The 23173-nt window shown below is 38.7% G+C and overlaps 1 protein-coding gene across 7 annotated transcripts in view; it reads right to left on the bottom strand.

The window, feature by feature from the left end:
* NBEA (neurobeachin) overlaps window positions 1–23173 on the bottom strand; it is a 582506-nt gene that overhangs the window by 488892 nt on the left and 70441 nt on the right. For all 7 annotated transcript variants that reach the window (XM_058670864.1, XM_058670863.1, XM_058670859.1 and 4 more), the window contains exons 5-8: window positions 21372–21493; window positions 19068–19194; window positions 3931–4050; window positions 1975–2121 (exon numbers count right to left, since the gene is read on the bottom strand). In XM_058670864.1, coding sequence (XP_058526847.1) covers window positions 1975–2121; window positions 3931–4050; window positions 19068–19194; window positions 21372–21493 — 516 coding nt within the window. The remainder of the gene's footprint in view (window positions 1–1974; window positions 2122–3930; window positions 4051–19067; window positions 19195–21371; window positions 21494–23173) is intronic.

Raw genomic sequence — 23173 nt, forward strand, 5'->3', positions numbered from 1 at the left:
ATGTATGAGCCAGAGAAAGTGCAAGTTGCTTGGGGTTTGCTGCAGCATCTGCTAGCAGGTTCTGGAAGGGAACAAGTCATATCACAAATTACCAAGTTTGCAAAGCAGTAAAGGACAGCGTTTGCACCTTTCTGAATCGAACTATTATTTAAACTGTTCATATGCTTTATTTTTCTTTCTGCTGTCAAGAAACTGACATCAGTTCTAAAATTTAAGAATAGCAATACTGAGTTAGAATTTAAAGTCTGTGTTTCTTGAGTTTTTCTTTAATTTTTATTTGCACAGGCTTATTCACTACTTGATGTAACATCATTCTATTACTGCTTTAAAATTAAACTTCATACACTTTATGAAAAAAGGCAAAACAAAAAAGGTTGAATATGAATTAAAAATCTGAATAAAAATTATTTCCATGCAAAACCACCATACAGCAGAACCAGGATTCAAACTTAACAAAAGGACCAACAAAAGCACAAATAGGTGTACTGCGAAATAACACATTTCTAGAACTAGCAAAACAAATAAAATGAAATAGATAAAATATAGCAGCAAGCAATGTCATTGCTTTGAAATAAAACAAATAGCTCTACTACAATTATTCAAATCACTGGAAATAGATATCTCAGAAGCAAGCAGTTTTGAATCCAATGCCCAGCATGATTTAAATGCAGTACATATGTGTTTCCCTAGCCAAAAGCATTGTCCATAATGTGAATGCTAAATCTTAACTCAATAAGGTCTTATTTTCTAAGCAACAGGAAGAATATTATTAATCATAATGTGCTTTACAGAATTAGTATCAATACTATTGTACTCATTTCTTCACTGATTATAAATGGTAAAGCAAACAAAAAAGCTGCAATGAATAATTTCAGTCGTACATATTATTCCTCAAATTTTTCTTTTGTTTTCTCTTTAATTTTATTATTATATGATGGCAAACTTCATGTATTTCATAGGTATAACTCTAAGCACATAGCCAAACTTTCCTTTCTCTATCTCTATTCCCTGCAGGGCCCGTTCTCCCAAGGGTTAACTCCACAGCTTAGCTTGTTTCTCAAGGGGGTAACAGGATGCGCAATCTTGGCCTGATACATTTAGCCCTTGGCTTGACCACAAGTTCAGCTGCTTGAGCATTGGAAAAATACTGGGAGGAACTAGAAAGCATAAAAACACAGACTGCAGTTCAATAAAGTGGCATTCTCTTTGCATGAATGACCCAGTGCGTGTTGTCTTCTTTTCAGCCCTAGTCCCCCTGCTCGACTCGGGGTACACGGTGATGTGGGCATTGCTGGCAATTCCCCACCCTTCCTTCGTTTTTCTTCAATTTTTGCAAAAATATGAATTCAATCTGCTCCAAAATCACAGGCACCAACAACCATAATATTCAGCAAATAAAATGTAGAAAGACCACAGATACACAGGAGTATAAACAAGGGCCAAAACCAACAGTTAAACCACAAGATGTCTGTTTCACCCCATTCATTTTAATTCCTTCATATCAGAGAAAAAACATACTTATCCACGTGGGACTGGGATATTTCACTAAGTAAAATGGTTTCCAGTAGTATCCACTTTGTTGTGAAAGATAGGATTTCACTGCTTTTGCTGATTAACATAGTAGAAACTATGTTATCCAAGTTATTTAATCTCTTCTCTAGGAATTTCATATTTTATTCTATACTTCAAAATTTGATACTTGAAATCCACATTTCACAGTATGTTTCTCTAAGATTTTCCACTTCAGAGATGATAACAAAAGACAAACCTACAACATTACAAAATATTTTCTAAATAAAAAAAGTTCATGAAGGGAAAATAGTTGAAAAGACACTACATTTTAGAATAAAAGGAACACAGTCACAAATGTTACAAAAAACAGAGATGCATCAAACGACATCAAGAAAATGTTACATCATAACACATCTGCCATCTAAAACTTTCCAGACTTTTTAATAGAATGTCTATGTCTACCTTATATCCAGGTCCTAACTGATGAATTGCAAATATCTGTGCTGGGTTGAGTGCTTCACTGAACACATAAACGGCACCGAGCTGACCGCAAAAGACTCTATTCGCATCAGCAGTTTCTGAAGATCCAAGAAAGCACTTGTCATAGCTCTGTGTTTAACAAATTATAAAGAAGAATAAATTATTAATTTGTAATGACCAAATATTTAAAAACATGTGCATTCACTGTCATGAATATCTTAAGACATAAAAAGAAACCAAAAAAGTATCAATTAAAATTTTATGGAGTAATTAAATAATAAATGCTAGTAAATTTTTGTGAACATTATTTAAATGATTTATATTTAGAGTTAAGCATACAAATAAACATCAATCTTTAGACTTCACTACTCTCTTAACTTTATCATTAAGGGCAATGAGCTATTAAAATTACAGAAACTTAATAAGTTCCTACCTGCATACTCGTGTGTGTGTGTATGTGAGAGAGAGAGATTTTTCTGGGTTCTCCATTTCCTGGGGTACAGTCAGAAACAATTTAAAAACCTAAGTCTTCTATATAATATCTTCTTAATTGGTGACAGTCAACAAGACCATTGGAATTTCTTCCACTCTATACATAAAAGATTATATCCTTTGAAAGGTAAATAAAAGCTAAATTGCATTTGTGTATTTTGATAAAACTGATCTCTTCCTTACTGACTATGATTCTACTATGTGATCCTAAGTCAGAAAAAGCAATTTCTCCTGCCAAGGCACACTAGAGAAAATATTTGAAAATATAAAACTTAAGATTCTTAGGTTACAGGCCTTACAAAAAACAGGCTGAGGGTTCTATTTGGCCAACAAGTTGTAGTGTGTCACTCACTGACTGAAGAAATAAACTATGAGATACAAATATACAAAAATCTTTAAAAGAAAACAATACAACAGCCAATCCCTGCCCTCAGAAAACATAGACAAAACTAAGTCAATTTTCTTTCAAAAGAAAGCTATTAAGAAAATCCAGTTCCACTGAAACATCTCTATATTACTGATGTTTGAGATCCTTTTGGTATTAAAATACAACTTTGACTCTTATAAGTCAGAATGGAGATAAGAGTGAGGTTTCACTTCCAAATATCCTTTATCTAGACTTTCACTCTGTCTTGGATTGCACTGCTAACATGCTGGTAGCTACTAGCTGTGTTATTATCACAAGAAGTCATCTAAGTGACGTTTCTGTTGCATTTCTCTTAAGTCATTCTTGATACTGCAGCCATTTTGATGTGTTTTTAAAACACAAGCAGGTATCACACTTCTGTTCAAAATCTTTTGAAGATTTTTATGATGGGTAGGATGGGATATCCTTGGCTCATACCTGCACAAGAGGGCAACATAATTTGATCCTAAATTACTCTTTATCTCACTTCTTATTACATTTCTTTCCTGTGTTCTAAAGACACTGACTGCCTTGCTATTTCCTGAACTGTGTCATGTTTCCACTGAACAGAACATGAAACCCAAATCTCAGATAATCTGCATCAGTTCTTTTAAACTAAAATCATCTCAAGTCAATCTATTTTCTCCCTTCTCTACACTAACAACTTAAATTTCTCTCCATTTCTTACGACAGCATGTAACAGCAAGCAACTAAGAACAGTGACTGTGTGTAGTACTTATTCAAAGGCTTTTCAAAGTGTAAGGTGTACTTCTAGTGGTTAAGATTCTGGAAGAAATACTGCTGTGATGTTTTGGGGGCTAAAATACTGAAAACCTGGGTAAATTATTCTTTGTGGTATTGGTCATTTATGATGGCAATTTTATTATACCAAATTTAAATTTTAATACAAATAATAAAAATATACCTTCAAAAGAATACTTAGACAATTCTACCCAAATATATTATTATTTAATTAATTTATAGTACTGCCTCATTCTAGACATATTAAAATGCAGATTAAAAAATTCTTTAAAACTTACATCATTTGTGTTAACATGCCAAGCCATATCACCATAGGATACCAGCTGTCCATTAACATAACACCGAATTTCACTGTTCCTCCATCGATTGTAAATATGGACAATGCTGATCATATACCACTTAAATAAAAATAGTTTAAAATATCATTATGTGTTTTAGATATTAGTGTCTATACAACAGTAACATTCAGAACACTCTAATGAAATGGTTGAAGGACGATTGATATTGATTGTCCACTCATTTCTTCCAATCCTCTCCCCCTTTTCATTTTACAGATAAAAAAAAACTGTAATGGAGACAGGACCAGAATTCTTTGACCTTCATTATGATATTAATCTTCAACTGTATTATAGTACAAAATTGAGGAGGCACAGATATCCGTGTTTATTCCTACCAACATTTACTGAAGCTTTACAGGTGCTGAAGACCAGTCCAAACGACCAAAGGCATAATTCCCCCAGAATTTACTATTGCGTAAAAGCGATAATTGGGAAACACATGTAAAAGAACAGAAAATCACAAATCATCAAATTACAGTGAGAAAAAAAAAGGAAACAGAAGAAACTGACAAAGCTGGACCTAGGATTCTACTTTCTATTGCATGAGTATGAAAAAACTGTGGAAGAACAACATTTTAACCTTTATATAGTAAGACCTTGGTAGCTTCAATTCCATAAATTATTTAATGAATTTGTCATAGTAATTCTATAATATTTTTATTTCAGGATGTGTAAATATTCTGTAGGAATAAATAAATGATCTCATTTTAAATTTCCATACTAATTTTATTGGTGTCAACAACAAAGCGTTTCATGTGTCAATTTGATGAGATTTTCCAAGTTTTATAACAATTAGTAGATCCAATTTTTAGTGTTTTCACAGTTGAAATACTAAAACAGAGATTACAGAAATATTTCTAAAGTATAGAAAATGCAGGTAAAATAAGCTACAGGTACTTGAACAAATTTGACTCCATTAATTACGGAACAAAAATTTGATGTTTGCTGCATCCCCAAAAAGGCAAAGTAAAATACATTGTTCTACAAATTATTTAGGCTTACTAACATTCTGTCAACAAAACACATCACATACATTTGAAAAATATAAAATCATAATAATTCTTACTCAATAAAATATTAGGTATTTCAAGATGAATAAAATTATGAATGGAATTTAGTAGCATTATTTTTTATGTAGAAAATAAAAATATCCACTGAAACATGCAGAGAAGGAAACAATAAACAACTGTGTTCCCTAGTTACAAAAAAGATCAGTCAGACAATTAAATGCTTGTCCTTTGTCAAGTTGCATCTTTCAAGGTAAACTTTAATTTATTGCTAACTGAATCATTGGTCTCAAGACAACATATGTGCTAGTTCTGATTAAAATCCCAACAGAGGTACCTGTCATTGTAGTGTAGCATGTTAAGCAGCTATTTGCAACATCAACATCCCATATGGGAGTCCTGGTTCAATCTAGCTGTTCCACTTCAAATCTAGATCCCTGCTAATGCACCTGCAAAAGCAGCAGAAGATGGTCCACGTATTTGGGCCCCTTCCACCCATGTCAGAGAGCACACAAAGTCACTGGCTCCTGGCTTAGGACTTTGTCCAGCCTTAGCTACTGCAGCCACGGGCAGAGTGAATTACCAACAGGTAGAAGATCTCATTCATTCTCTTTCACATGCACACTTGTTCTGTCTCTTTCTCTCTTTCTCTCTTTCTCTCTCTCTCTCTCTCTCTCTCTCTCTCTCTCTCTCTCTCTTTCTACCTTTCAAGTATACAAATAAAATATTTAAAAACTAATAATAAAACAAGGAAAGGAAAACCTTTACTCATTAGACATTCAATTTTTAAATGACATGATTATCAAAAAGACATAAAAACTGAGCTTCAAAATTCTATGAGAGGAAATCAGTGGGAAGATGGCCGACCGCAGAGAGCTGGTGTAGGTTGGAGTAGGGAAAGAGGGGAACCGATCCAGCAGAGAAACAGGCTAGGAAACAGAAAGTTGTAGGGAGAAGAGCGAGAAGGTCACTGGAGCTCACTAAAGCAAGAAGATCTACACGGCGTGAAGGAACAGCCGCAAAAAGTGGGAAAGAAAATACAGCATGCTGCGGGGAACTTGGTGAGTCACGATCCCAGGCAGGGGGAATGCGGCAGGGACTCAACCGTCCCAAGGACAGAGGCGGCTAGAAGGATAGGCGCCCACACCGACAGGGGCACCAGTCCTCTGGAGGGCAGGAGCCCCGAGAGGAGGCTACTGGACTGATCATTGGGGGCATCATCCCCTGCAGAAGTGGAAGACAAGCAGGGGAGATTTCCCAGAGGTGCGCCTCTCAGCTGCTCAGTGTTTTTGGGAGAGTGCAGAGGGAACAGGAGCGGCGCTGTTGTGGGACTGGGGCTCAGAGATCCCCATATCGGCTCCGAGCTGTGGACTGGCTCCGTCCAGTGGATCCTATTGCTGGGCTCGGACTGAGCTCCAGAGGCTGGGCAACGCTCGGCAGGGCCCTCACGTCCTGGGCGGAGGAGCAGACTAGTGAGGGCGCGTCTGAGTGCCCCTCACAGCTCTGTGCCTCTCGGGAATCCGCTTCCACCCTTGAGAGAATGCAGCTGAGGAAGTGGCTTCTCTGGGGCGGAGTCCCATGCTGGGCGCAGCTGGAAAGTCCTGACCTGAGCGGGCTCAGCGGAATTGGCCGGACAGGTTCTCCCAGCAGGAGCCCGCTCGGAAAGACCTGCCTGCAGTGTCAGTGGAGCAGCGCCTCTGAGTAGGAATCCCGGAGAGCGCAGTTCGGCACTGGGACCAATGGAAATTTCTAGCCCAGCCCAGCCCGGAGTTGGGGATTTCAGGCTTCAATCAGCAGGGCCCTCTGCTGTGCTAACCTCAAGCCCTGAAGGAGAGTCTCAGCTCAGCACTGAGGCAGAAACCCCCCGCTGTGCTAGCCCTGTGACCCAGAGCTGAGGCGCACTCAGCAGTGGGGCACCGCCTTTGAGAGGGAGCCACAGGGGAAGGGGCCTGGCACTAGGGCTGGCCCACAAAGCCTCCTGACCCAGCTTGGGGCTGTGATCTACAGACCCTGAAAGTAGCTGGTAACTCAGGCAGTACGCCCTGCTGGGCTCAGTCAGAGACCCCAAACCAGAGCCGGCTCAGCTGAATCCACGCTAAAATCCCAAAACAACAAGAAGCAAAAACACAATGAGGAGAAGTATCAGAAAAAGCAATGACCCAGAGGAAAGATCAAGCACTCCCTCCCAATACAACCAAAAACTAATCCCAATATCTGAGATGCAAGATGAAGACATAGAGGAAATACCAAATAAGGAATTTAAGAAACTAGTGATGAAATTCATCAGAGACAGTGAGAAGCGCTGGGAAGAGTCCAAGGTATTCGAAAACCATGTCACTGCAGAAATAAATCAAGTCAAAAAGGGAATCCTCGATATAGAGCACAAAATTGAAAGCCTAACCAACAGAATGAACACTGCAGAGGACAGAATATCAGAACTGGAAGACAATCAGAATGAAAGGCAGCAGCTCATCAAACAGTTGGAGACAAATCTAGAGAAAGCCAATAGGTCCATACAGGAAATGAAAGACAACCTCAAAAAATCAAATATTAGAATAATAGGGCTTCCGAAGGAGTGGAAAAGGAGACAGGCTTGCAACAGGTGCTCAATGAGATAATACAGGAGAACTTCCAGAACACTGGAAATATAAATCCAACACAAATCCAGGAAGGACAAAGGACCCCCAGTAGATATGATCCAAACAGATCGTCACCCAGACATGTGGTCCTCAAGCTACCCTCAAGTGAACATAAGGAAACTATTCTAAGACAAGTAAGAAAAAAGGACAAGATTACTTTCAGGGAAAGGAAAATCAGAATCACAGCCGACCTATCAGAAGAAACGCTCCAAGCAAGGAGAGAATGGGGTAAAACCTATCAAAACCTGAAACAAAACAACTGCCAACCAAGAATAATGTACCCAGCAAAGCTCTCATTTGTATTTGAGAATGAAATCAAATACTTCAACAGTAAAGAGAAACTCGAAGAATACATCAACACGAAACCAGCTCTGGAAAATCTCCTCAGGAAGGTGCTAAACCCAGAAAGAAAAAATGAAAACCAAAATCAAAGATGGCAAATGGGAAGACCTCCCCACTGAAACCCATACAAGGAGAGTCAACCAATCAGAAACTCTAATAGTCGAAAATACACACTTGCACACTTACACACACTCATGGCAGCCCAAAATCAATTTCTCTCAATATTATCTCTAAACACAAATGGTCTAAACTCACCAATCAAAAGGCATAGATTAACGGAATGGATCATCAGACAGCACCCAACAATCTGTTGCCTACAAGAGACACATCTAACCAGAAAAGCCTGTAAGAAATTTAAAGTGAAGGGATGGAAAAAGACATTTCATGCCAATGGACGAGAAAAAAAGGCTGGAGTAGCTGTTCTAATCTCAGATGACCTAAACTTCAAGCTGACAGACATCAAAAAGGACAGATAAGGACATTATATAATGGTGAAGGGTCTGATCCATCAGAAGTAATTACAATCGTGAACATATATGCACCTAATTCCAATGCACCTAGCTACGTGAAGCAATTACTTACGGACTTAAGGGGAGACATAGATACACACACAATAATAGTGGGCGATCTTAACACTCCGCTAACAACTATAGACAGATCAACAAAACAAAAACTCAACAAAGAAACAACAGAGCTCATACAAACATTAGAACAACTGGACTTAGTAGACATCTATAGAACTTTTTATCCTAAGACCACAGATTATACATTTTTTTCAGCAGTGCATGGCACCTTCTCCAGGATCGACCACATGATAGGACACAAAGCAAATCTAAATAACTTCAAAAATATAGGAATCATACCATGTACCCTCTCAGACCACCACGGAATGAAACTGGAAATCAGCAATTCAAAATGCCAAGGAAATACAGAAACTCTTAGAGGTTGAACAATATGCTACTGAATGAACAAGGGGTCAGGGAAGAAATTAAAGATGAGATCAAAAAATTTATCGAAACCAATGAAAACCCTGACACAACATTCCAAAACTTGTGGGACACTGCCAAAGCAGTGCTACAGGGTAAATTCATCGCAATTGGAGCTCATGTCAAGGCCCAAGAGAGGCGCCAAATACAGGAACTAACCACACACCTCCAGGAATTGGAAAAGCAGCAGCAGATGAGCCCCACACACAACAGGAAACAAGAAATCATCAAAACAAGGGAGGAAATCAACCAGATAGAAATAAAAAAAAACCATACACAAAATCAATGAATCAAAAAGCTGGTTTTTTGAAAAGATAAACAAAAAATAGACACCCTGCTGGCCCGACTGACAAAGAAAAAACAAGAGAAGGCAAGAATTAACAGCATCAAAGATGAAAAAGGCAACATAACAACAGACATTACAACCATTAAGAACATAATTAGAAATTACTACAAAGCACTGTACTCCAACAAATCAGAAGATCTCCAAGAAATGGAAAAGTTCTTAGACTCCCACAACCTGCCAAAACTTAGCCCAGAGGCAACAAACGACCTGAACAAACCCATAACTGAAGCAGAGATTGAATCAGTGATTAAAGACCTCCCAACAAAGAAAAGCCCAGGCCCAGATGGCTTCACTAACAGAATTCTACAAAACATTCCGAATCGAACTAACCCCAATCCTCTACAAACTCTTCAAAACAATAGAAAAGGAAGCAACCCTTCCAAACTCATTCTATGAAGCCAACATTACCTTAATCCCAAAACCGGACAGAGATCCTACAGAGAAAGAAAACTACAGACCTATCTCTCTGATGAACATTGATGCTAAGATACTCAACAAAATCCTAGCCAATAGAATTCAAAAAAATCATCCGACAGATCATTCATCCAGATCAAGTAGGATTCATCCCTGGAATGCAGGGGTGGTTCAACATTCGGAAATCCATAAATGTGATACACCACATCCAAAAACTGAAAAACAAGAATCACATGATAGTATCAATAGACGCAGAAAAAGCTTTTGACAAAATCCAGCACAACTTCCTGCTAAAGACCCTAACCAAGGTAGGAATAGATGGAAAAATTCACAACATAATCAAAGCAATATATGAAAAACCCAACGCCAGCATCATACTGAATGGAGAAAAACTAGAACTCTTCCCACTGAAATCTGGAACAAGACAGGGATGTCCGCTTTCTCCACTGCTATTCAACATAGTTCTAGAGGTACTCGCTGAGGCCATAAGACAAGAAAAAGAAATCAAAGGAATCCAAATGGGAAATGAAGAAGTCAAGCTTTCACTATATGCAGATGACATGATTCTTTATATGGAAGAGCCAAAAGGCTCAACACAGAGACTACTAGAACTTATACGAGAGTTCGGTGGAGTGGCAGGGTACAAAATTAATGAACAAAAATCAACAGCCATAGTGTATGCTAACAGCCCCAAGTTGGAAAAAGATCTAACCAGCAAGATACCATTCAAAATAACAGAGAAAAGCCTGAAGTATCTGGGAATAAACCTAACCAAAAATGTAGGAGACCTATTTGAGGAAAACTACAAACTACTGAAAAAAGAAATTGAACAAGATCTAGAAAGATGGAACAACATCCCATGCTCCTGGATAGGTAAAATCAATATCATTAAAATGTCTATATTGCCAAAAGCAATATATACATTCAACGCAATTCCAATCAAATTGCCAAAAACATTCTTCATGGAACTGGAAACAATGATCCAAAGGTTCATCTGGAAACACAAAAAACCACAAATAGCTAAAACCATCCTGAAGAACAGGAAGTTAGCAGGGGGAATCACAGTTCCGGACCTCTGGACATACTACAGGGCAGTGGTTATCAAAACAGCCTGGTACTGGCACAAAGATAGAGAGGAAGATCAATGGAGCAGAATAGAAACACCAGAAGGGAACCCACACTGATACAGTCAAATAATCTTTGATAAAAGGACAAACGATAATCCTGGCAAATGGGAAGGTCTCTTCAATAAATGAATGCTGTTGGGACAACTGGTTGATAGCCTGTAGAAACAAAAAGATAGACCCATATCTCTCACCATACACTAAGATCAAATCTAAATGGATAAAAGATCTAAACCTGCATCCAGAAACCTTCAAACTTTTGGAAGAAAATGTTGGAAATACTCTGCAAGATCTAGGGGTAGGTCCCTACTTCCTAAGAAGGACACCAAAAGCAGTAGAAATTGAGACCAAAATAAACAAATGGGACCTCATCAAACTAAGAAGTTTCTGTACAGCAAAGGAAACAATCAACAAAGTAAAAAAGCAGCCCATGGTATGGGAGAAGATCTTCGCACACGACATAGGTGATAGAGGACTAATCTCCAGAGTATACAAAGAATTACAAAACAGCCAAAACACCAAAATAAACAAGCCACTCAAGAAATGGGCACGGGAAATGGGCAGACATTTCACAAAAGAACAATCCCAAATGGCAAATAAACATATGAAAAAATGCTCAAGCTCCCTGGCAATAAGGAAAATCCAAATTAAAACATCAATGAGATACCACCTAACGCTAGTAAGGGTGGCCCACATGAAAAACACCAACAACACTTGCTGGCGAGGTTGCAGGGAAAAAGGAACCCTACTCCACTGCTGGTGGGGCTGCAGATTGGTACAGCCTCTATGGCAATCAGTATGGAGAATATTCAAACAACTCAAATTCAACATACCGTATGATCCAGCTATAACACTCCTAGGAATATATCCAGAACAATTGTTTTATGAGAAACCAACATGCACTCCTATGTTCATAGCAGCACAATCAGTAATTGCAAAAACATGGAAACAACCAAAATGCCCATCAGCAGAGGATTGGATAAGAAAGCTATGGTTCATCTACTCCATGGAATACTACTTAGCTATTAAAAAAAACAAAATGCAGTTCTTTGTGGCCAAATGGGCCAAACTGGAAACCATAATGCTAAGGGAAATGAACCAATCCCAAAAGGTTAGATACCACATGTTTGCCTTAATTTAATATGATATGATGTTAAGCATATCATGTTATGTTATGGATATTATGTCATTTGTAGTATATAAACTAAAATTGAGCTGTGAATGGGGGGTCACAGAAAGTGGTTAAGAAATCGCATTTATTTTTAACATGTTGACTGCTCAATATCATGTCAATTAATTCCATAACGATGTTAATTGTTGCAGATGGTATATTAGTGCTTTTATTTGACCAGGAAGATACTCTGCTGACTCTGCCCTCAGACCAGAGAGGGTCTTCCCAATAAGTAGTTGGACTTGTCTGGACTATGGGATGTTGGACTCTATGCTTGGCAAATATTTGCAGGGAGGGAATTTCAACTAAACTTGAACTATGGTTATGCAACAGGGTGGAGGAACCCATCATGGTGGGAGGGTTGGGGGGGGAGAATCCCAGATTCTATGTAATTACAACACAATGTAATTAATGAATAAATTTAATAAAAAAAAATCTATGAGAAAAATCTCACAGATCTTAACATGTGTAAGAAATAAAATGTATGTATATTCTTAGGTGACTTTTGAAAACAGTCAATCAGACTGCCATCTAGGTAAATATTCTGGAGTAAAATGCTTGGGAACTTTAAATTTTAAACAGAACAGATGACTAAATACAAACAAGATGTCATGAATGAAAGAGTTTTATGATAAATATTTGATGTAGAGTATATGGCATATCTTAGTGTAAGAGTTATCAATTGACCAATAATATTTATTGATTTATTACTATTACCAGACAATGTCTCATCCTGTACAAAATTACATGCTTAATCATCAGACATATAAGACGACATATTCACCCTCAGGCAGGTGACAGTAGAGAAGCAAAGATGAAAAACATAATAGTGAATATCTAAAACACAGATTTAAGAGCAAAAGAACTTAATGACTGGCACAGCAGCACAAGAGGAAAGAGAAACAGAGTAAAAAGGCTGTCAAAAGAGAATTCATTAGAAATGTATGATTAAGCTTGAAAAATAAAAAAGAATTGTTGAACAACTGATTATGGAACAAAGAAAACTTATAAGCAGAAGAATCTTATGGTACAGCAAAGAGGTTTGATGAAATATATCTCTTAATGTTCAGGTTTAGTGGAGAAAAAAAGACCAGAATGGAAAGAGACCTATGCAACATCTTTAGGAATCTTGCCTTTGTGAGAGAACAAACCACAGAAAATTTTAAGTAGGCAATGGTTTAAAACATGTTTCAAAGCAGCTTAGCTTATGCAGTGTAGCTATAAAATAATCCATTGTTAAAAAAAAGAAAGAACAATGGAGAAGTAATGGAGGAGAAGTAACACAAAAAGGAAGAGGAACAGGATGGGAAAAATGGGGGAGGATGAAAAAAGAAAGAGAAGCAATTATTGTAATTAGAGCAACAATTCAACAAGCATTATTCTCCAGAAAAACAATGAAAATAATATACATATGACCCATAAAAGTTTGGCTTTGAAAATCCATGAATTTGTTAAAAGTTATACTGTTTTTGAAGATACGTACAATGGTTCACATGAGGGATGGACTGGGGCTGGCCATGCTGAGCCAGGCCACAGCAAACCCTAGGGTAAAATGGGACTGGGGACAGGGGGGACAGAGCTAGGAAGAGCCAAGCTGTACCATCCACTGACAAAGCAACGCAGGCCATGCCAGACTGGATCATAGCACCCATGAGCAGGACCAAGATCTGGGGCTAGAAAAAACCGAAAGGGGAATTTCAGGGGAACCTGAAAGAGGACTCTATTAGACCACAGCCCCAACTGCTGAATATGAGATCTGGGACTTGGGGCACATGGTTGGGGCAGGGCTGCAACATCCTTCAGCCTACATGTGAGCTGGGGTTGAAGGAAGGCAGAGCAAAGCTAAATCACTGCATTCACTGGCACATTCAAGAGCCAGAGTGAATGTGGGCCAGCCAGGCTTTGCTGCAGTATTCATTGGCAAGGGCCAGTACTGGGTGCAAGTCATTTCAAGCTAGATGCAGCACCCCCTGGCAAGAACAAAATGAAGGGCTGGGAGTTGGCCTAGTAAGGGAACTGTGGGCACCCAACTGCTGGGCTGTGGCTCCTGCTGATAAACATGAAAGCCAGGGCTGGGCTTGACAAGGTAATAGCACCAGTTGGCATATGTGTGTACCAGGTCTGGACGTGGGTAGGGCTAAGTTAAGCTGCAGAACACATGGGTGTACAAGAGCTGGATGTGTTGCGGGCTCTGCTGGATCAGACTGTTTTACCTGCCAACATACAGAGGAAAGGAAAAGCCCCTCATGGGGCCTATGGGAAGGCGTCAGGACTAGGCTGCAGTTCCGGTTGGTGTGCTTGAGGTCTGGGTTTATGGCAGGCAGGGTTAGGCTAGGATGTTGCATCCAGGCTGGGGCTAGAACTGTAGGCAACTACATTCACTGGTCTGTGCATAGGTTAATTTAGGTTTTGGACTCAACCAGACCTCGCAATGGCTAGCACATCCAAGAGCATATAGGTCTAGGGTTATCCCAGGCAAGATTTCTTGGGGGACTCCCCCACTAGACTGTTGGACTCATACTTCCACCACAGGAAAAATCACAGAATATTTGGTCTGATCTTGGAGTATGTATATCAGGACTGGGTCTCCTCAATGGCTGATACCTGTGTAATGGACAACAACATGCCCAGATGCATATGGGGCACAGGACAGCCAGTTCATCTAGGCCAACAGGGGACATCAAGCGCCTTTTCAGAGGATGGAAAGCAGAAGAGGTTGGACAGCTTTCCTTGCAAAACTTTGCAGCAAGTGTGTGAATGTATGGATGACCTAAGGCGGATTTGTCAACCAGTGGACCTTGGAAATATATTCTCAACCCTGAAGCAATGAAATATCCATCTCACAACTATCAACTTGAAGTACATCCTAGGAAAATTCTTACCCCACACTGGGTTTCTAAGATACACATGACCATCTCCCATCCCCAGGTGTGGCTGTAGTTTGGTAGCAAGGAACGGCCCCCTCCTATTGCAATCCCCACTCACAGAGGAGAAAAGAACCAAATTAGAAACATTTCGGTCCACCCTTCTTGCTCCCCACCCCAATCAGTGGCCTACATGGGCATACATCCTTCTCAACTACATAAACAACATTGAGATAAAATATTATAAATTTGAGAAAAATAAATAAAATGTTATAAAAATATTGTAAAATTTTATTATTTTATTATTGCAAAACTCATCTGTAAATTACTAACTAAAATTTTAGTTGGCAACAATGATATACTATATATCAAGCTTAAAGGACCCACTGAAGATGTGAAAAAATATACCACTTCTCAGCATTTTCTTTTAAAGATTCATTTTATTTTTATTGGAAAGTCAGATATAAAGAGGAGGAGCAGTAGAAAGGAAGATCTTCCGTGCGCTCATTCACTCCCCAGGCAGCCCAACGGCTAGAGCTGAGCCAATCCAAAGCCAGGAGACCAGAGCCTCTTCCGGGTCTACCATGCAGGTGCAGGGTCCCAAGGCTTTAAATCATCCTCAACTGCTTTCCCAGGCCATAATCAGGGAGCTGGATGGGAAGTGGAGCAGCCAGGATATGAAATGGTGCCCATATGGGATCCTGGTATATGCAAGGTGAGGACTTCAGCCTCTAGGCTGCCTTGCTGGGCCCTAAGTCTAAATTTTAAGCATAAAACTGAAGTTACAGGAAACATAGGAAGACCCCTTTATAAACTTGGCAAAGCCGTCACAGACAATATACCATATGCATGTGAAAGGAGAAAGCAAAAGATCTTTGTTTTATTTCTTCAAATTTAAATGAATCAGGCCCAGCAGCATGGCCTAGTGGCTAAAGTCCTCGCCTTGAGCACACCGGGATCCCTTATGGGTGCTGGTTCTAATCCTGGCAGCTCCATTTCCCATCCAGCTCCCTGCTTGTGGCCTGGGGGGCGGGGGGAGTCGAGGATGCCCCAAAGGCTTGGGACCCTGCACTCATGTGGAAGACCCGGAAGAGGTTCCTGGTTCCCGGCTTCAGATCAGCACAGCAACAGCCGTTGCGCTCACTTGGGGAGTGAATCATTGGACGGAAGATCTTCCTCTCTGTCTCTCCTCCTCTCTGTATATTTGACTTTGTAATAAAAATAAATAAATCTTTAAAAAAATCATTATGTGATAGTACTATTCCAACTGAATGGCCAGAATTAAATATATACATATATATGTATATAAGTATCCATATTTATATCTGAAGATTTTCAGAAACTATTTGCAGTGTACAGTTAACTGAAATTGTGGAAATAAAATCTTAGATAAGGGAGATTTGTATTCCCAGAATGTTGCACTCAGAGAAGAAAATATGTGTATGAACCAATTATTATCATTTAAAAATATAATTAATCAAAATAGCAGAGAAGTTCTGGATGTTTATATCCAAGTATCTGTCACTTATTTCTGTTTTCAGTGTAGTCAGCTACTTTTGTGTTTTCTTGTACTTGCCCACTGTAGCACATGTAGGTTTTATTGCTAATTCTCCTTTTGTTTAACAGACTGAGGTTGGCCTTGGAATTGATCATCATGATGTGTGTTGTATCTGAATGGTGCTAGTTTGCAGAAGCCTCTTCCAGGTCTACCATGGAGTGTGCAGGGTCCTCAACAACATTCCCAGGCCACAAGCAGGGAGCTGGATGAGAGGCAGGGCACTGGGATTAGAACCAGTTCCTATATGGGATCCTGGATTTGCAAGGGGAGGACTTTAGCCACTAGGCTATCGTGTCAGGCCCTCACTTCTCAGCATTCTAAACACTCATGTTTTCCGTTATATCTGCATAAAAAAACTTTCACAAAAAGCATTAACTTTGTCTGAATATTCATGAGTGATATTCTAAATTTCCATATAGAGAAAGATAGCAAAAATAACCAAAAAGCACTTCTATTCATGTACCCACTGTATTTTATCGCAAGTCTATCACCTTCATCGTTCTCTGTGAGAAAACTGAGGGAAAGCAAAAATAAATCCAACATACATCTTTATGTCAACATTTATCAAATAACATACTTACACATGAGTAAATAAAGGTTTATGAGGAGTAACTATGATTAGAAATTCAGGAATAAAATGTTGTGAGAAACACTAACTGGAAGCAACATAAATCAAGGACGGTGCCATAGAAACGTTACAGGAAACAGAACAGAGCAGAGGGACAGAGATGAAGGCCTAGCTGTGAAACAGTGTGCGTACGAACGGTGTGCATGTCAGACACTGAGAGGAAAAGGTTTTATGAAATTTAGCAAATTAAAATCATGAACAATGAGGTTAAAAATCTGAATTTATTCCATAGTTTATGGGATGGAAAAAATGGGCTGGAGTGCTATAAAAAAATGATCAGGAAGGCAAACTGGAAATTAGTATAAAGTACATAAAAGTAACTTGGAAGAAATAAGTGATCCGAGATGAGAAGAAGGCAACATAAAGATTTGTTTATTTAAATAAGTTTACTTCTCTATTGATGAGAAATATATCTGGCTTCTCTTAAGACTCTGAGATTCACAATGAGCAGCTATAAAAATACAAAGGAGCAGTTTGGCTTCTGGAAGGAAGAGGAGGCAACACTTGGACCTGGTTTTTGTACAACAAGAAAATATCACTGGGACCCCAGCCAAGGCCAAGGCAGAGGTGGGGCCACCATCTGAACCCCATCTGCTTGCCAGGCCCCCAGGGCACCCCAGAGCATTGCAAGATGGAGGATGGGGAGGAGTGGGCACTAGCTTGCACACCACTGAAGCAGCAACTGGCCAGTTGCTAAGGGGCAAAGAGTACTGTCCAAGCCAACTGCTGGTGGTCTTGCGGCCACAAGGGCAGCCCTAGACCAGAACCACTTTGATGGCAGCAAAGGTGTGGAGCGGAGGGCTGGAGAGAGCTTGGCAGCTGCACCCTGGTATGTGGCTCTGAGGCTAAGGGTCTGGGTGGGTGCAGATGGGAGTGAGGTAAAGGCCTGGCCTGTGTCTGCTAGCTGTGGAGGTTGTGGGGTGTGTCCATGTACAGCAGCTACAGCACCCAGCATCTGGGGGGAGGTACCTGGGGGTGCTGGCCCTTCTGCATGGGCCTCCATGTAGCACATTCTAGGGCAGGAAGCTGGAAAGAGAGCCGCTTCCTCCCACAGTCAGAGCCCTGGCCACTAGTCTCATATATATATATGAAACTAGAAAACTAAAAAGGGGTTACAGACACAAATTAACTCAAATCCCAACTATTATGAAGATAGTTAATTTCTTATCAAAGTTGAGAACTGAGGACTTAAGAACACAGACAGCTGTAGAAATAAAAATGGTAAACTTAATGCCACATATTCTAAAGGCCAGGGCCACTAAGACCTCAAGACACTTGGGAGCAAAACTCAGAACAAAGTTGCGAACAGAAACATAGAGCCCTGAAAACAAAAGTAGAAGCTGAGGACCATGGTGAGGTGGATACAATTCTTTAGTGTAACGATGTCAAGAACTAAGTGGCAAAGATGGATAACCCACCACCTGCAATGCCAGCATCCCAAATGAGCATTGTCAAGAGTCGTCATTACTTCATTTCTAATCCAGTTTGCTGCTAATGTACCAGGAAAAACAAACTACAGCTGGTCCAGTACACGGGCTCCTGTCATCTCCATGGGAAACTACAATAGAGCTCCTGGCTCCAGCCTGTACTAGCCTCAGCTGTTAAAGCAATTTGTGCAGGAGATCTTTGTCTCTCCCTCTGTGTAACTCAATATTTCAAATATATAAACAAACCTTAAGAAAAAGGAAAGCAGAGATATTTTCTATTTCATTCACTGTCAAATCCTAAGTATGTAGACCAGCGACTGATACTCAATAAACATTCAATCACTTCATTTGAAGAATGCCAACAGATATTCAAAGCATGTGAAAGAGACACACAAGAGGTCCCAAGACCGCTCTTCCAGAGGCCAAAATTCAAACAAAGGAATGAGTGGAAAATTCAAAAAAGGATGCATGAACAACCCTAGCAAAATTAGCAAAACATAGTATTACAGAATTCATTACAGGTAAATTTTACAGTAGTCATTTCAAAGAGAAATAGTTAATTTTTACCTACCTTGCGTGGCTGAAAATCATATTTCACACAGTGCTGAAAACCTTTTCCTTTGGACTTCAATGATGTGACTATTAGACAGTTACCAACAAAATGAGCAGAATAACCGACTCCTTTGCTAGTACGAAAACTGAAAAAAAAATGAAGGAAAAATGTAAGTTATATTAACAAAAAGAAACATATCAGACAATATTACAAAAACAAAGCTTATTTATTTGGTGAATTCAAGGTGTTTAATACATACCAAACAAAAACTAAACCTAAAATGTGTGAATAACCAGAAGATACAGAATGTAAACTGGGAAATGAAAGACTGCAGAAGCTTACAATATTTTAATTTGAAATGTCACAAATTTACAAAAAAATGTACTAAACATACAAAAAAGCCTACTAATTATAGATTTTGTCTACATTTAAGGACCACCTGTAATTAGGAAACACAAACATCATTTACACACAGCTCATGTTTTGAATGTGTACTACCTAATCTTGCTATGCCTTTGAGAACGGCTTACAACATAAAAACTGAAAGTTAAAAGCAAGTTTGATAAGCAATGTGTTTGAACAAAGAAGTCTGTTTCAATTTAAAAAGAAATATTCCTCCCAGGGAATATTCCTTCTAGAGAATCTACTAGCTATCAATTTAACTACAATGTAGAAAAATCTTTGGTTTGTTAGTGCTTTAAAAAATCAAGGCATCACTAAAATAAATTTGTGATTCCCCAACATGTCCACTTTGAAATCCAACTCAGTCTGTGTTTGAATTTTCAAATGCTTTTCTAAAATACTCTCTCATTTCTAAACAACTTATGATAGAATCTGGAAGGTAATAATTTATCAAGTATTTCAACTTCGTATTTCTGATCAAGTCCTTTTACAAAATACTTTATCATTAAATTCTACTCAGTAAATACTAAAGCAATGCTTATTTTACAATCTAAGATGCAAAAGCAACATGATGATAATCCTGCTACACTCAATATTATTGTACAGCATTGTATGCATTAAATGAACACAAGTAGGGCCCGGTGCTGTGGCCTAGCGGCTAAAGTTCTCACCCTTGAACACGCCAGGATCCCATATGGGTGCTGGTTCTAATCCCGGCAGCTCCACTTCCCATCCAGCTCCCTGCTTGTGGCCTGGGAAAGCAGTCGAGGACGGCCCAGTGCTTTGGGACCCTGCACCCAAGTGGGAGACCCAGAGGGGGTTCCTGGTTCCCGGCTTCGGATCGGCGCGCACCAGCCGTTGTGCTCACTTGGGGAGTGAATCATTGGACGGAAGATCTTCCTCTCTGTCTCTCCTCCTCTCTGTATATTTGACTTTGTAATAAAATAAATAAATCTTTTTAAAAAAATGAACACAAGTAAAGTATTTCCAATGTAAACCATACATTAAAGCAATAAATGCATGTGTAATATTTTTGACTATGTGTTGCTGGTACACTAATATTACCAAGATCACAACCTTTACCGAGCAAACAATCGTTATGTTGAATAGCCCACTGTGTCTAACAAAGTTAATCTGACTATATTTTCTCACAAGCTTATTGCCAGTATTTAAAGATTTTCACATCTTTATTTCAAAGACAGATTAACAGAGAAAGAAAAAGACACACAGAAAAATCTCTGATCCGCTACTTTATTCCTCAAATGTCTTCAGTGGTCAGAGGCAGGCTATCCCAAAGCCAGAAGCCTGGAGTTTCTGGGTCTCCGATGTTCTACAGCAGCCCAAGGACTCAAGCCAACTTTCGCTGCATTCCCAGATGCATTAGCACAAAACTGCTTTGGAAGTGGAGCGGTCAGCAGTCGAACCAGTACCCATGTGGGATGCTAGCACTGCAGGCAAATGCTTAGGCTACTGTCCCATGGCGCTAGCCTCACTGATTACTATTTTTAAAAGTACGTAAGTGCTTGTTATGTACATAAAACTGAAGTACACTGAAAGGACAAACTGCAAAAAAAAATAATAATAATTTGGAATATTTTTTTCCCTGATAAGGCAACAGGTATCATAAGCACTTTGCAACTGATCAACATTAAAGAAAACTGGACAGAGAAAGTCTTTTAACCTATAACTGGAGGAGCCCAATGTGGTAGCCTTTTAGCTAAATTCCTCACCTTGCATCCACCAGAATCCCATGTGGGTGCTGGTTTGTGTCCTGGCTGCTCCACTTCCCTTCTAACTCCCTGCTTGTGGCCTAGGAAAGTAGTTGAGGACAGCCCAAGGGCTTGGGACCCTGCACCTGCGAGGGAGACCTAGAAGAAGTGCCTGGTTCCTGGCTCCTTATCTTTATTGCATATTACTTACCAATAAAGATAAGGTTTATCCTTATCAACATTAATGTTATTTAATGGATCCATACGAAACCAAGTATTTAGGGTGAAGCCATTCTGATAAGGCCACTTCGCAATAGGAGGCAATGCAATTGCCTATAACACAAAGAAAAAAATACACAAGTATCAGTTGAAGAAAATAATTAATTAAGGTTAAATAAGACTTTTACAGTTAAAAGTGATCATGGAATAACAAAGTTCATGAGCAAATACAAAAATAAAAGCTATTATCTCATTAAAATACAGAAACATTGTTTTCAAATATTGGATATAGTAACTTTCTACTCTAGATTATGAAGCAGATTTCAAAATGTACTCCATAAATTTCCTCTCCAATTTTTCCAATATCTGAGGGTTTTCAAAAAAAGTTCATGGAAAAATCTGTATTTAAAAAAAAGTGGACAGATTCTAAAATATTTTCAAACCAAAGCAAACATCTTTAGTTCCGTTTTCCCTTTTGAAAGAACCTCTTGAAATCCCTTCTACAGTCCTTTATACACATGCCTCATAATTTGCACTTTATGATTTATATCTTACTTGATTAAGGAAGTATGAACCTCTAGTACCAAAAATGACTGTGCTGCAGAATGGGAGTGGAATCATCAATGACGCAATGCAAGTGTCAGTGGTAATGCTCACCAGGCTCACATTGCTGAGTAAATCACAAGGCTTAAGACTCAGAAACTGAACTATTGATGTTTAATGACCAAAAAGGACTAAGATCTATTCCCAGATTAGCAAAGGAATAATTTAAGACTCAGTAGGAAAAGTAGTCAAAAAAGCTAGCCATTCTAAGAAAAAAATGAGAAGAAATATATTTACAATGACGTTCCTCAAACACAGCAAATAAGTTATATATCAATAATCGTCTGCATAAACTTTCAACTGCTCAAAGTAATACAAGAATTTCAATCCACATTACTGTTCGAATACACCTTACATTTTGTTCAATCACTTATATTCCAAAATATGTCAGCTGTTCTATTCATCGACAATCCCTTCTTTATACTTGATATTGCTTCTATCAAAAACGCATTTTTCTTCCCCAAACATTGCAACTATCTCTCAATTCCAGAATAACATGCCCTTCAACTGTGAAGTTTCTCTAGATGTTAAAACATTCTGGCTTTTATTTTGTTTTTTTTTTTTAATTTTATTACCTACATCTATAATATCACTTATGACTTTTATTGTAATAAGCTGTTTTTGCATCTATCTGCCCCTTTATATTTTTTCAAAGTAAAGTATGTGATCTACAAAAACGATTCAAAATATGACAAAAGGGAAATTTTTCCATGTATACTTATTTTTAAAGACTAATTTTTCCATGACCCTTTTAAAGACCTGTTGTATAGTTCAGTTATTATATCCTAAAATATAGAAAATAATCAAAATGTGGACAAATAATCTCAAAGTAGCCAATGTTTTAAAGATGTCTATCTTAAAAATACATACATAAACACATATACAGTTAGGACACACAACAGAAAAATATTACAGAAGAAGAGATAAATTATAAATAAGTGCAAATTTCCCATATAATGACCTTTCATATATGAATGTTCAAAATGTTTTACTGCAATACGATGTAAACTTTCATGATTTTTTTTAAATGAGGCTTATTTTTATCTCACTATTTTGTTTTGTAGTAAATTCAACCTATGGTTTTGTTTACTGGTAACATGTTCACTTTTCCTGCACTGTAGATAAAAGTTAGTTTCTACAAGCCAGACTGCACATGCTGTAAACTGAGTCAGAGTATTAAAAGACAAAAGG

The sequence above is a fragment of the Ochotona princeps genome, chromosome 12 (genome assembly GCF_030435755.1).
Source record: "Ochotona princeps isolate mOchPri1 chromosome 12, mOchPri1.hap1, whole genome shotgun sequence".
Classification (NCBI taxonomy): domain Eukaryota; kingdom Metazoa; phylum Chordata; class Mammalia; order Lagomorpha; family Ochotonidae; genus Ochotona; species Ochotona princeps.